The 15145-nt window shown below is 47.5% G+C and overlaps 1 protein-coding gene across 3 annotated transcripts in view; it reads left to right on the top strand.

Moving 5' to 3' along the window:
• wdr21 (WD repeat domain 21) overlaps positions 1-15145 on the top strand; it is a 124306-nt gene that overhangs the window by 90588 nt on the left and 18573 nt on the right. For all 3 annotated transcript variants that reach the window (XM_073040419.1, XM_073040418.1, XM_073040420.1), the window contains exon 11: positions 11799-11896. In XM_073040419.1, the coding sequence (XP_072896520.1) occupies positions 11799-11896 (98 nt within the window). The remainder of the gene's footprint in view (positions 1-11798; positions 11897-15145) is intronic.

Below are 15145 nucleotides of genomic sequence, written 5' to 3'. Positions count from 1 at the left end.
TAGAGGTCACAGGTTGGAAAGTTGCTGAGGGTGGGTGAGTAACTGTATATTGCAGCCACTGTGCATTGGTGGGTAGAGGCACAGGTTGTAAAGTTGCTGAGGGTGGGTGAGTAACTGTATATTGCAGCCACTGTGCATTGGTGTGTAGAGGTCACAGGTTGGAAAGTTGCTGAGGGTGGGTGAGTAACTATATATTGCAGCCACTGTGCATTGGTGGGTAGAGGTCACAGGATGGAAAGTTGCTGAGGGTGGGTGAGTAACTGTATATTGCAGCCACTGTGCATTGGTGGGTAGAGGTCACAGGTTGTAAAGTTGCTGAGGGTGGGTGAGTAACTGTATATTGCAGCCACTGTGCATTGGTGGGTAGAGGTCACAGGTTGGAAAGTTGCTGAGGTGGGTGAGTAACTGTATATTGCAGCCACTGTGCATTGGTGGGTAGAGGTCACAGGTTGTAAAGTTGCTGAGGGTGGGTGAGTAACTGTATATTGCAGCCACTGTGCATTGGTGGGTAGAGGTCACAGGTTGTAAAGTTGCTGAGGGTGGGTGAGTAACTGTATATTGCAGCCACTGTGCATTGGTGGGTAGAGGTCACAGGTTGTAAAGTTGCTGAGGGTGGGTGAGTAACTATTGCAGCCACTGTGCATTGGTGGGTAGAGGTCACAGGTTGGAAAGTTGCTGAGGGTGGGTGAGTAACTGTATATTGCAGCCACTGTGCATTGGTGGGTAGAGGTCACAGGTTGTAAAGTTGCTGAGGGTGGGTGAGTAACTGTATATTGCAGCCACTGTGCATTGGTGGGTAGAGGTCACAGGGTGTAAAGTTGCTGAGGGTGGGTGAGTAACTGTATATTGCAGCCAATGTGCATTGGTGGGTAGAGGTCACAGGTTGTAAAGTTGCTGAGGGTGGGTGAGTAACTAACTATATTGCAGCCACTGTGCATTGGTGGGTAGAGGTCACAGGTTGGAAAGTTGCTGAGGGTGGGTGAGTAACTGTATATTGCAGCCACTGTGCATTGGTGGGTAGAGGTCACAGGTTGTAAAGTTGCTGAGGGTGGGTGAGTAACTATATATTGCAGCCACTGTGCATTGGTGGGTAGAGGTCACAGGTTGTAAAGTTGCTGAGGGTGGGTGAGTAACTGTATATTGCAGCCACTGTGCATTGGTGGGTAGAGGTCACAGGTTGTAAAGTTGCTGAGGGTGGGTGAGTAACTGTATATTGCAGCCACTGTGCATTGGTGGGTAGAGGTCACAGGTTGGAAAGTTGCTGAGGGTGGGTGGGTAACTGTATATTGCAGCCACTGTGCATTGGTGGGTAGAGGTCACAGGTTGGAAAGTTGCTGAGGGTGGGTGAGTAACTATATTGCAGCCACTGTGCATTGGTGGGTAGAGGTCACAGGTTGTAAAGTTGCTGAGGGTTGGTGAGTAACTGTATATTGCAGCCACTGTGCATTGGTGGGTAGAGGTCACAGGTTGGAAAGTTGCTGAGGGTTGGTGAGTAACTGTATATTGCAGCCACTGTGCATTGGTGGGTAGAGGTCACAGGTTGTAAAGTTGCTGAGGGTTGGTGAGTAACTGTATATTGCAGCCACTGTGCATTGGTGGGTAGAGGTCACAGGTTGTAAAGTTGCTGAGGGTGGGTGAGTAACTATATTGCAGCCACTGTGCATTGGTGGGTAGAGGTCACAGGTTGGAAAGTTGCTGAGGGTGGGTGAGTAACTGTATATTGTAGCCACTGTGCATCGGTGGGTAGAGGTCACAGGTTGGAAAGTTGCTGAGGGTGGGTGAGTAACTGTATATTGTAGCCACTGTGCATTGGTGGGTAGAGGTCACAGGTTGGAAAGTTGCTGAGGGTGGGTGAGTAACTATATATTGTAGCCACTGTGCATTGGTGGGTAGAGGTCACAGGTTGGAAAGTTGCTGAGGGTGGGTGAGTAACTGTATATTGTAGCCACTGTGCATTGTTGGGTAGAGGTCACAGGTTGGAAAGTTGCTGAGGGTGGGTGAGTAACTGTATATTGTAGCCACTGTGCATCGGTGGGTAGAGGTCACAGGTTGGAAAGTTGCTGAGGGTGGGTGAGTAACTGTATATTGTAGCCACTGTGCATCGGTGGGTAGAGGTCACAGGTTGGAAAGTTGCTGAGGGTGGGTGAGTAACTGTATATTGTAGCCACTGTGCATTGGTGGGTAGAGGTCACAGGTTGGAAAGTTGCTGAGGGTGGGTGAGTAACTGTATATTGCAGCCACTGTGCATTGGTGGGTAGAGGTCACAGGTTGGAAAGTTGCTGAGGGTGGGTGAGTAACTGTATGTTGTAGCCACTGTGCATTGGTGGGTAGAGGTCACAGGTTGGAAAGTTGCTGAGGGTGGGTGAGTAACTGTATATTGCAGCCACTGTGCATTGGTGGGTAGAGGTCACAGGTTGGAAAGTTGCTGAGGGTGGGTGAGTAACTGTATATTGCAGCCACTGTGCATTGGTGGGTAGAGGTCACAGGTTGGAAAGTTGCTGAGGGTGGGTGAGTAACTGTATATTGCAGCCACTGTGCATTGGTGGGTAGAGGTCACAGGTTGGAAAGTTGCTGAGGGTGGGTGAGTAACTGTATATTGTAGCCACTGTGCATTGGTGGGTAGAGGTCACAGGTTGGAAAGTTGCTGAGGGTGGGTGAGTAACTGTATATTGCAGCCACTGTGCATTGGTGGGTAGAGGTCACAGTTTGGAAAGTTGCTGAGGGTGGGTGAGTAACTGTATATTGTAGCCACTGTGCATTGGTGGGTAGAGGTCACAGGTTGGAAAGTTGCTGAGGGTGGGTGAGTAACTGTATATTGTAGCCACTGTGCATTGGTGGGTAGAGGTCACAGGTTGGAAAGTTGCTGAGGGTGGGTGAGTAACTGTATATTGCAGCCACTGTGCATTGGTGGGTAGAGGTCACAGTTTGGAAAGTTGCTGAGGGTGGGTGAGTAACTGCTGTGTCTGTATATTGCAGCCACTGTGCATTGGTGGGTAGAGGTCACAGGTTGGAAAGTTGCTGAGGGTGGGTGAGTAACTGTATATTGTAGCCACTGTGCATTGTTGGGTAGAGGTCACAGGTTGGAAAGTTGCTGAGGGTGGGTGAGTAACTGTATATTGTAGCCACTGTGCATCGGTGGGTAGAGGTCACAGGTTGGAAAGTTGCTGAGGGTGGGTGAGTAACTGTATATTGTAGCCACTGTGCATTGGTGGGTAGAGGTCACAGGTTGGAAAGTTGCTGAGGGTGGGTGAGTAACTGTATATTGTAGCCACTGTGCATTGGTGGGTAGAGGTCACAGGTTGGAAAGTTGCTGAGGGTGGGTGAGTAACTGTATATTGCAGCCACTGTGCATTGGTGGGTAGAGGTCACAGGTTGGAAAGTTGCTGAGGGTGGGTGAGTAACTGTATATTGTAGCCACTGTGCATTGGTGGGTAGAGGTCACAGGTTGGAAAGTTGCTGAGGGTGGGTGAGTAACTGTATATTGCAGCCACTGTGCATTGGTGGGTAGAGGTCACAGGTTGGAAAGTTGCTGAGGGTGGGTGAGTAACTGTATATTGCAGCCACTGTGCATTGGTGGGTAGAGGTCACAGGTTGGAAAGTTGCTGAGGGTGGGTGAGTAACTGTATATTGCAGCCACTGTGCATTGGTGGGTAGAGGTCACAGGTTGGAAAGTTGCTGAGGGTGGGTGAGTAACTGTATATTGTAGCCACTGTGCATTGGTGGGTAGAGGTCACAGGTTGGAAAGTTGCTGAGGGTGGGTGAGTAACTGTATATTGCAGCCACTGTGCATTGGTGGGTAGAGGTCACAGTTTGGAAAGTTGCTGAGGGTGGGTGAGTAACTGTATATTGTAGCCACTGTGCATTGGTGGGTAGAGGTCACAGGTTGGAAAGTTGCTGAGGGTGGGTGAGTAACTGTATATTGCAGCCACTGTGCATTGGTGGGTAGAGGTCACAGTTTGGAAAGTTGCTGAGGGTGGGTGAGTAACTGTATATTGTAGCCACTGTGCATTGGTGGGTAGAGGTCACAGGTTGGAAAGTTGCTGAGGGTGGGTGAGTAACTGTATATTGTAGCCACTGTGCATTGGTGGGTAGAGGTCACAGGTTGGAAAGTTGCTGAGGGTGGGTGAGTAACTGTATATTGCAGCCACTGTGCATTGGTGGGTAGAGGTCACAGTTTGGAAAGTTGCTGAGGGTGGGTGAGTAACTGCTGTGTCTGTATATTGCAGCCACTGTGCATTGGTGGGTAGAGGTCACAGGTTGTAAAGTTGCTGAGGGTGGGTGAGTAACTGTATATTGCAGCCACTGTGCATTGGTGGGTAGAGGTCACAGGTTGAAAAGTTGCTGAGGGTGAGTGAGTAACTATATTGCAGCCACTGTGCATTGGTGGGTAGAGGTCACAGGTTGGAAAGTTGCTGAGGGTGGGTGAGTAACTATATTGCAGCCACTGTGCATTGGTGGGTAGAGGTCACAGGTTGTAAAGTTGCTGAGGGTGGGTGAGTAACTGTATATTGCAGCCACTGTGCATTGGTGGGTAGAGGTCACAGGTTGGAAAGTTGCTGAGGGTGGGTGAGTAACTATATTGCAGCCACTGTGCATTGGTGGGTAGAGGTCACAGGTTGTAAAGTTGCTGAGGGTGGGTGAGTAACTATATTGCAGCCACTGTGCATTGGTGGGTAGAGGTCACAGGTTGGAAAGTTGCTGAGGGTGGGTGAGTAACTGTATATTGCAGCCACTGTGCATTGGTGGGTAGAGGTCACAGGTTGTAAAGTTGCTGAGGGTGGGTGAGTAACTGTATATTGCAGCCACTGTGCATTGGTGGGTAGAGGTCACAGGTTGTAAAGTTGCTGAGGGTGGGTGAGTAACTGTATATTGCAGCCACTGTGCATTGGTGGGTAGAGGTCACAGGTTGTAAAGTTGCTGAGGGTGGGTGAGTAACTGTATATTGCAGCCACTGTGCATTGGTGGGTAGAGGTCACAGGTTGTAAAGTTGCTGAGGGTGGGTGAGTAACTGTATATTGCAGCCACTGTGCATTGGTGGGTAGAGGTCACAGGTTGGAAAGTTGCTGAGGGTGGGTGAGTAACTGTATGTTGCAGCCACTGTGCATTGGTGGGTAGAGGTCACAGGTTGTAAAGTTGCTGAGGGTGGGTGAGTAACTGTATATTGCAGCCACTGTGCATTGGTGGGTAGAGGTCACAGGTTGTAAAGTTGCTGAGGGTAGGTGAGTAACTATATTGCAGCCACTGTGCATTGGTGGGTAGAGGTCACAGGTTGTAAAGTTGCTGAGGGTGGGTGAGTAACTGTATATTGCAGCCACTGTGCATTGGTGGGTAGAGGTCACAGGTTGTAAAGTTGCTGAGGGTGGGTGAGTAACTGTATATTGCAGCCACTGCATTGGTGGGTAGAGGTCACAGGTTGGAAAGTTGCTGAGGGTGGGTGAGTAACTGTATATTGCAGCCACTGTGCATTGGTGGGTAGAGGCACAGGTTGTAAAGTTGCTGAGGGTGGGTGAGTAACTGTATATTGCAGCCACTGTGCATTGGTGGGTAGAGGTCACAGGTTGGAAAGTTGCTGAGGGTGGGTGAGTAACTATATATTGCAGCCACTGTGCATTGGTGGGTAGAGGTCACAGGTTGTAAAGTTGCTGAGGGTGGGTGAGTAACTGTATATTGCAGCCACTGTGCATTGGTGGGTAGAGGTCACAGGTTGTAAAGTTGCTGAGGGTGGGTGAGTAACTGTATATTGCAGCCACTGTGCATTGGTGGGTAGAGGTCACAGGTTGTAAAGTTGCTGAGGGTGGGTGAGTAACTGTATATTGCAGCCACTGTGCATTGGTGGGTAGAGGTCACAGGTTGTAAAGTTGCTGAGGGTGGGTGAGTAACTGTATATTGCTGCCACTGTGCATTGGTGGGTAGAGGTCACAGGTTGTAAAGTTGCTGAGGGTGGGTGAGTAACTGTATATTGCAGCCACTGTGCATTGGTGGGTAGAGGTCACAGGTTGTAAAGTTGCTGAGGGTGGGTGAGTAACTGTATTGCAGCCACTGTGCATTGGTGGGTAGAGGTCACAGGATGGAAAGTTGCTGAGGGTGGGTGAGTAACTGTATATTGCAGCCACTGTGCATTGGTGGGTAGAGGTCACAGGTTGTAAAGTTGCTGAGGGTGGGTGAGTAACTGTATATTGCAGCCACTGCATTGGTGGGTAGAGGTCACAGGTTGGAAAGTTGCTGAGGGTGGGTGAGTAACTGTATATTGCAGCCACTGTGCATTGGTGGGTAGAGGTCACAGGTTGTAAAGTTGCTGAGGGTGGGTGAGTAACTATATATTGCAGCCACTGTGCATTGGTGGGTAGAGGTCACAGGTTGGAAAGTTGCTGAGGGTGGGTGAGTAACTGTATATTGTAGCCACTGCATTGGTGGGTAGAGGTCACAGGTTGGAAAGTTGCTGAGGGTGGGTGAGTAACTATATATTGCAGCCACTGTGCATTGGTAGGTAGAGGTCACAGGATGGAAAGTTGCTGAGGGTGGGTGAGTAACTGTATATTGTAGCCACTGTGCATTGGTGGGTAGAGGTCACAGGTTGGAAAGTTGCTGAGGGTGGGTGAGTAACTGTATATTGTAGCCACTGTGCATTGGTGGGTAGAGGTCACAGGTTGGAAAGTTGCTGAGGGTGGGTGAGTAACTATATTGCAGCCACTGTGCATTGGTGGGTAGAGGTCACAGGATGGAAAGTTGCTGAGGGTGGGTGAGTAACTATATATTGCAGCCACTGTGCATTGGTGGGTAGAGGTCACAGGTTGGAAAGTTGCTGAGGGTGGGTGAGTAACTGCTGTGTCTGTATATTGCAGCCACTGTGCATTGGTGGGTAGAGGTCACAGGTTGGAAAGTTGCTGAGGGTGGGTGAGTAACTGTATATTGCAGCCACTGTGCATTGGTGGGTAGAGGCACAGGTTGTAAAGTTGCTGAGGGTGGGTGAGTAACTGTATATTGCAGCCACTGTGCATTGGTGGGTAGAGGTCACAGGTTGGAAAGTTGCTGAGGGTGGGTGAGTAACTATATATTGCAGCCACTGTGCATTGGTGGGTAGAGGTCACAGGATGGAAAGTTGCTGAGGGTGGGTGAGTAACTGTATATTGCAGCCACTGTGCATTGGTGGGTAGAGGTCACAGGTTGGAAAGTTGCTGAGGGTGGGTGAGTAACTGTATATTGCAGCCACTGTGCATTGGTGGGTAGAGGTCACAGGTTGGAAAGTTGCTGAGGGTGGGTGAGTAACTGTATATTGCAGCCACTGTGCATTGGTGGGTAGAGGTCACAGGTTGTAAAGTTGCTGAGGGTGGGTGAGTAACTGTATATTGCAGCCACTGTGCATTGGTGGGTAGAGGTCACAGGTTGTAAAGTTGCTGAGGGTGGGTGAGTAACTATATTGCAGCCACTGTGCATTGGTGGGTAGAGGTCACAGGTTGTAAAGTTGCTGAGGGTGGGTGAGTAACTATATTGCAGCCACTGTGCATTGGTGGGTAGAGGTCACAGGTTGTAAAGTTGCTGAGGGTGGGTGAGTAACTGTATATTGCAGCCACTGTGCATTGGTGGGTAGAGGTCACAGGTTGTAAAGTTGCTGAGGGTGGGTGAGTAACTATATTGCAGCCACTGTGCATTGGTGGGTAGAGGTCACAGGTTGGAAAGTTGCTGAGGGTGGGTGAGTAACTATATATTGCAGCCACTGTGCATTGGTGGGTAGAGGTCACAGGTTGGAAAGTTGCTGAGGGTGGGTGAGTAACTATATATTGCAGCCACTGTGCATTGGTGGGTAGAGGTCACAGGTTGTAAAGTTGCTGAGGGTGGGTGAGTAACTGTATATTGCAGCCACTGTGCATTGGTGGGTAGAGGTCACAGGTTGGAAAGTTGCTGAGGGTGGGTGAGTAACTATATATTGCAGCCACTGTGCATTGGTGGGTAGAGGTCACAGGTTGGAAAGTTGCTGAGGGTGGGTGAGTAACTATATATTGCAGCCACTGTGCATTGGTGGGTAGAGGTCACAGGTTGTAAAGTTGCTGAGGGTGGGTGAGTAACTGTATATTGCAGCCACTGTGCATTGGTGGGTAGAGGTCACAGGTTGGAAAGTTGCTGAGGGTGGGTGAGTAACTGTATATTGCAGCCACTGTGAATTGGTGGGTAGAGGTCACAGGTTGTAAAGTTGCTGAGGGTGGGTGAGTAACTGTATATTGCAGCCACTGTGCATTGGTGGGTAGAGGTCACAGGTTGGAAAGTTGCTGAGGGTGGGTGAGTAACTGTATATTGCAGCCACTGTGCATTGGTGGGTAGAGGTCACAGGTTGGAAAGTTGCTGAGGGTGGGTGAGTAACTGTATATTGCAGCCACTGTGCATTGGTGGGTAGAGGTCACAGGTTGGAAAGTTGCTGAGGGTGGGTGAGTAACTATATATTGCAGTCACTGTGCATTGGTGGGTAGAGGTCACAGGTTGGAAAGTTGCTGAGGGTGGGTGAGTAACTGTATATTGCAGCCACTGTGCATTGGTGGGTAGAGGTCACAGGTTGTAAAGTTGCTGAGGGTGGGTGAGTAACTATATATTGCAGCCACTGTGCATTGGTGGGTAGAGGTCACAGGTTGGAAAGTTGCTGAGGGTGGGTGAGTAACTGTATATTGCAGCCACTGTGGTGATTGTTTAAGGTGGCAGACTCCTTTGTTCGGGGTGCTGTTGCGTTTAAGAGATTTTGGAGCAGTTGAAAGTTCATTTGCTCTCCTGACGTATAGATAGTGGGGTTGCAGGAGGAGGTAAGTAACTTGCAAGGTGCCCAGCAATGTTATTTATGTGGCTGGTGCACTTGTCTCTTCACTGTGTTGCTGATGGGGTACTCGGTGGCCATAATACTGTTGAGTGTCACGGGAAGCTGCTTTGTCTCTCTCTCTTACTGGAGATGCCTTTTACCTGAAACTTCTGTGACGTGAACATTACTTGCAACTTGTCAGCCTATATCTGAATGTTCCCCAGACTTTTCCACATGCAGACATGGGCTGTATTGTTTGTTGAGGTGGTGACAATGGAATTGGAAGTCAAAGTGGGGATGTTCTCTCAACACTGTCCCAAGTTTAATAGCTTTACACCTCCTCAACGAAAGAGATAGCCCATGACTGCATGCAGAGAGCTCCGGGTAGCATTCAGGTACGGGCTGAAGTGGCAAAAGAATGTTTACTCCACAGAAGTGCCAGGTTGGACCTTGGAAATGTCTGGATGATGGGTGAAGTGTGAGATCTGATTCCAACCACTGGAATGCTTTCTCATTAATGTTTTGTGACTTCAGTTTTACCAGAGTGCCTTGGCCAAGTGCAGCCTTCATGTTCAGGACGCTGACTGATCTCATTGCTAGAATCCGCTCTTTGGTCTATGTTTGGACCAGGGCAGTGGTCTGGGTGAAAACCGGATAAGGCATCGATGAGTTAGTGCAGTCTGATGACTCGATGCCTTGCATCATTTTGTTGTTGATTGAGAGCAAATAGGTTGGACAGTAATTAACCAGACACTGATGCTGGAAATCTGAAATACAAGAAACAGAAGAGACTGCAGGTGCTGAAAAGTTGGATCAATCCTGGAGGAACTCAATGGAGAGAAACTGCTTCAGGCTGAAAACTTCTGAAGGATCCACTGAGTTCCTTCAGGATTTGTGTGTTGAATCTAGGTACAAGCAGAAAATGCTGATGATACTCAGCAGGGCCAGCAGAGCTCTGAAAGAAAAGCAGAGTTAGCACTTCAAATCAGTGATATGTAATCACAAGAGAAATACGGGATTGGATTTGTCCTGCTTTTTCCTGAGGACATGAATCTGGTCAGTTTTCCTCATCGTTGGGCCAGTTTGTAACTATGGATAGCTTTGCAGGTTTTCATTTCTGCAGCTGGGGTGATTTCTGTTCCCATAACCTTTACTGTATCCACTGCTCTCAACCATTTCTTTATGTCACAAGGAATGAATTGAATTGGCTGTATACTGGCTCCTCTGACAGTGAAGATCTCGGTCATGACAGATCTTAATTAGTTCCGCACGGAAGATCTTGTTCCTGGGCTGTGCTGTTCTGTGTTCGGCTGGACACAGTTGCAAATCTCTCAGCCTTGTCTCTAGCTCTCATTGGGGTGACCTCACTGCCATTGAGGATGTGTTTTGAGCCTGTTCCATTTAAGTATCAGATTTAGTAACGCTGCAGATCGGATACATCGAGTGTCGCACTGCTTGGCTCTGTCCGTTGTTTAGCATTCCTATAGTCCTGTGTTGCATTTTCACTAGGCTGGCTGCTCGTCCTTACATCTGCATGAGACAGCACGCCCTCCGTCCTCTCACTGAAACAGGGTAGATTCCTTGGTTTGATGATGATGGCAGAGCAAGGAGATGTCAGGCCTTGAAGTAGCAGATTGTGGCAGTGTACATTCTACTGTTGCTGATGGCCTACTGTCCTCCTGGATGCCCAGTTTTGCACTGATATGTGTGTTCTGAGCCTTTCACAGCTATCACGTTTGTATTGTCAGTACTGCCAGTTCCTTTAAGTATCTCTCTGCCAAAGGAAAGGAGGATTGGGTTTGTTCTTTGGTCCTTGTGAACTAATGATGCTTGCAGGAAGGCTGCCCAAGTGTTGTAGTGTGACCAAGTATTAGTTGGTATCCCAAACAAATGGGGGTGCGATGGAAAAGAATTACTGAGAAAAAATATTAGGTGGTGGGAGAAATGAAGAGTTTTAATACAGTTAATAACAGAGAAAATGATTATCTATTTTTTCTTTAATGCTGTATGCTAAGTTTGCTTCTTGTTAACAAGTCGAAATGCCACCCATACCAGTTTTTTTCCCCTTACTATCTAGGCTTTGTCAATAATGCACAGCTTTCAAAGTCAGAAAGTTGTGCAATGAAACTCTACTGCTTATAATCTGATGGAGTAACACACAATCTATGAATAGTACTGTATCTGTGGAGGAGTGAGGAACTATCAATGCTTGGGGTTGAAACTCTGCACCAGGATCACATGAGAGTTCATCATAAAGCATGGAAACAGCCCCTTTGGCCCAACTGGCCTTTGCCAACCAAGATGGCTATCGAAGCTAGACCCATGTGCCCATGGTTAGCCTGTGTTTAGAGTCTAAAGCTTTACTATCCATGTACCTGTCCAACTGACTTCTAAATGTTGTTATTGAATCTGTCTCAACTACTTCCTGTGGCAGCTGGTTTCGCGTACATACCATCCTTGAAAGTTGCTCCCCCAGTTCCTATTACATCTTTACCCTGTCATCTAAAACTATGCCCTTTAGTTCTTGATTCCCCAACCCTGGGAAAAAGAAGTGCATTAGCCCTCCTGACCTTGCGCATCTCTATAAGATTGCCTGCCCAAGCTCTCCCTAAAGCTGAGGCCATCAAGACCTGGCAACATCCTTGTAAAGCAGCTGCTGCATCCCAAGGCGACCCAGAACGTGCAAACTCCACACAGACAGCACCCATGTACAGAATTGAACCCAGGTTTCTGGTGTTGTGTCTCTGTGGCCCTACCAGTTGGTGGGGAAGGAGATTATCCACATACTTCTTACAAATTTCCCGTCCGAGTTGTGGGGTAATACCACACAGATACAGGCCCTTCAGCCCAACTTGTCTAATCCCTGCTAGTTACCGTTTTAAGGAATTTTGTGTTGGTAATTCATGGCGAGAAGTCTGTGCAGATCCTTGTGAATATCCCATTGTATATCAATTACTCTGATGTGGTTCTCTGGTAGAGAGGTGTACATGAATACTCAGCCTCCATTATCTTTCCCTAGGTTTGTTGCATCGTGTTTTTGTGACTGATGCTGTGACAGGACAAAAGCAGATATTCAGCACAAACAGTGACGTTCTTGCTCAGCAGTTTGCTCGCAGGGTAAGTCAGAATTTAAAATGCTGAGCTTTTCCTTTACCAGAAAGCACACTGTACTCACAAACAAAGGGACAGGTTGTCTTTTGGATGCAATCAAATGAAGCAAACACTGTAAAATATGAGTGTACTACTTGAATTTGCTGGCTGTCGAGCATTTCAGATGAGCTGTGGAACCAGACTGTTCCATATTCACTGCATACACCGAGCACTAATGTCATACTGGTCTGTGGCTAACACTGCACATTATTGGCCAGATTTTTCCTGAAAAGTTCATAACGGGTCGATTCATTGTACACAGTCCTGAGTGATTAGATTTAGACCTGAAGAAAACACTTCTAGTTGTGTAATTTCTGCTGACATATTCTGTTAATGATTGCTAATTATTTTTCAGCACTTCTGGTACGTGCTATTGTCCACGAGTTGTTCAGGATAATGGATTTCTGGGGATGTGTTAACTTTCTTGGGCACCTCCATGTTTGTTCATGAGGAGGAAACAGTTAAAGGGCAATTGATATGCCCATGTTTGTTTGCAGTTGAACTACTGGGTGGGGGCTGAGGTAGGGCCAAGTGAGATGAGAGTGCTGATGGTTGACAGTCTTCTCCAGCACTTGACTATGCAGCTAACCTTTAGGACGTCTGCATTCTCTGACTTTCAAGCTATGGATGTGAACTTGAATGGCTCATTTATCAATGGAATTTCATAAATTTTATTGCGTACTTCAGTATCACCAGAAAAAAATTATTTGTGAGGTCTTGCCAATGACAAATGAGTTGCTGTTTGTTGATGTATCAGTAACAATAATGCTGACCCTGTGCATCGGAGCCTCCAGACCAGACTGTGACCCTGTGCATCGGAGCCTCCAGACCAGACCGTGACCCTGTGCATCGGAGCCTCCAGACCAGACCGTGACCCTGTGCATCGGAGCCTCCAGACCAGACCGTGACCCTGTGCATCGGAGCCTCCAGACCAGACCGTGACCCTGTGCATCGGAGCCTCCAGACCAGACCGTGACCCTGTGCATCGGAGCCTCCAGACCAGACCGTGACCCTGTGCATCGGAGCCTCCAGACCAGACCGTGACCCTGTGCATCGGAGCCTCCAGACCAGACCGTGACCCTGTGCATCGGAGCCTCCAGACCAGACTGTGCTGCGACCAGTTAGAATGCTCTCCACGTACATCTGTAGAAATATGCAAGTCTTTGGTGACATGCCAAATCTCCTAATGAAGTGCACTTGATAGCATGCTTTCTTCTGAATGTATCAATGTGCTGAGCTCAGGATAGATTCTCCGAGATGTTAATGCCCAGGAATTTGAAGCTGCTCACCCTTTCCACACTTCTTAATGAATCCTGGTTTGTGTTCTCCCCTTACTGAAGTTCACAACAATTCCTTGGTTGTGCTTATACTGAGTGTGAGGTTGTTGCGATGACACTCAACCAGACCTTTTTCTCACGTGTGCATGCATGTGTGCGCGCGCGCGTACCTGAGATTCTGACAAAAACAGTTGGGTCATCGACAGATTTACAGATGGCACTTGAGCCGTGCTCAACCATGTAGTCAGGTTTGTAGAGCGAGTAGGGCAGTGGGCTAAGCACACATCCGTGATTGTCAGCAGGGAGGAGATGTTATTTCTGATCCGCACTGTGCGAAAGAAGTCAAGGATTAATGGCACATCTGCAAACGGAGATACAATAACTCAGGTTTTGAAGGTGGTTGTTTGTTGATTAGGACTGAAGAGGTGATTGCAATTGAAGCTATAATCAATAAACAGCAGCCTGGCGAAGGTATTGCTGCTGTCTAGGTGCTCCAAAGCCAAGTGGAGAACCACTAAGATTGTGTCCACTGTAGTGGTAGGCAAATTGCAGTGGACCCGGGTCCTTGCTCTGGCCATGACCAGCCTCTCAAAGCACTTCATCACAGTGGATCTGAGTGCTATCATGCAACAGTCATTAAGGCAGCTCACCCTGCTCTTTTCCAGCACCAGATGATTGATGTCCATTTGAAGCAGGTGGGAACCCATCTGGAAATGTAGAGGAGGCTTGACCCAAACACAGAGCTGCAAAGACGATTTAGCAGTGTGCAATAATTTTAATAATAAACTGCAAAATAACCAGCCATTCAAGACCACGAAACAAGAGAGAACAGATATTAAACTCACAGGCAATGAGGTAACTTGAAGTCCAGAAGCAATTGGTTGATGTTGCCTGGTTCATATGAGTGAACAAGGACTGTGGATGAGAGTTGGGTTTAAATTGGCTGCAGGTGATGAGTTGGAAATGAGAGCGAGTTGAGCTGAGTAGTTTGATGAGTTGAATGGAACGGAACTGCTGAGTGGGTTGAGCAAGATGTCAGTTGAGCAAGTGGCTTCAGTGCAGCGTCAGTTGGAAGAACTGGTGGGTCGGAGATGAACTGGATGGTGGAAGTGAGTTTGAGATGGAGGCCAGCGGGAAAGAATAAGAAAACATGTATGAGATGTCAAACTCTGAGGAGTCAGGATGACCAAAGTAGGATAGCAAAACAATGGAAAGAAGATGAGATTAAAGCAATTATAAAGTTGAGCGAAATTTGGTGATTGGAACCCGATTCATTTGACGAAGGTAATCAACAAACTTATCGGTGAGGTCAAAAGAGCAAAGATTTTACAAAATGGATCGCTATTAATGATTTGTTGGGATAGTGATAAGTGATAAGATTGAATAAAATAGATGGCAAGAAAGTACAATGTTCAATACCCAACAACAGGAAGTGGACCAGAGGAGTTATTTCAGGGATACCAACAAAAGTTACTATGGATGAGATTAAACAGAACATAAAAGGAGCAAAAATTATTGAAGCCAAACGTTTGAAAGTTATAAGAAATGGAAGAAAGTGTGGTAGTTTATTGGTTATGATTAACTTTGATGAAGAAAGATTGCCGACTGAAGTTTATTTAGGGTATATGTGATATGAGGTCAGAATATGTATACCACTGCCTTTAAGATGCTTTAAATGTCAGAAATTCGGGCATATTGCGGCAGTCTGCAGAGGGAAACAAAGATGTGGAAGATGCACTGGAGAACATGAATACGGGAGATGTGAGGCGGGAGCTAGGCTGAAATGCTGCAATTGTGGCGAGGAACACAGCGCAGCTTATCGAGGGTGCATTAATAGCAAGAAGGCAGCTGAGATACAATATGTAAAAGTAACTCAAGGGATCAGTTATGCCGAGGCAGAGAAAGGATTTGCGGAAAAAGAGAAGACTATCAAGCAAAC

The sequence above is a fragment of the Hemitrygon akajei genome, chromosome 3, assembly GCF_048418815.1.
Source record: "Hemitrygon akajei chromosome 3, sHemAka1.3, whole genome shotgun sequence".
NCBI lineage: Eukaryota > Metazoa > Chordata > Chondrichthyes > Myliobatiformes > Dasyatidae > Hemitrygon > Hemitrygon akajei.
The sequence above is the reverse complement of the archived record's forward strand: the minus strand, read 5'-3'. Positions and strand labels throughout refer to the sequence as shown.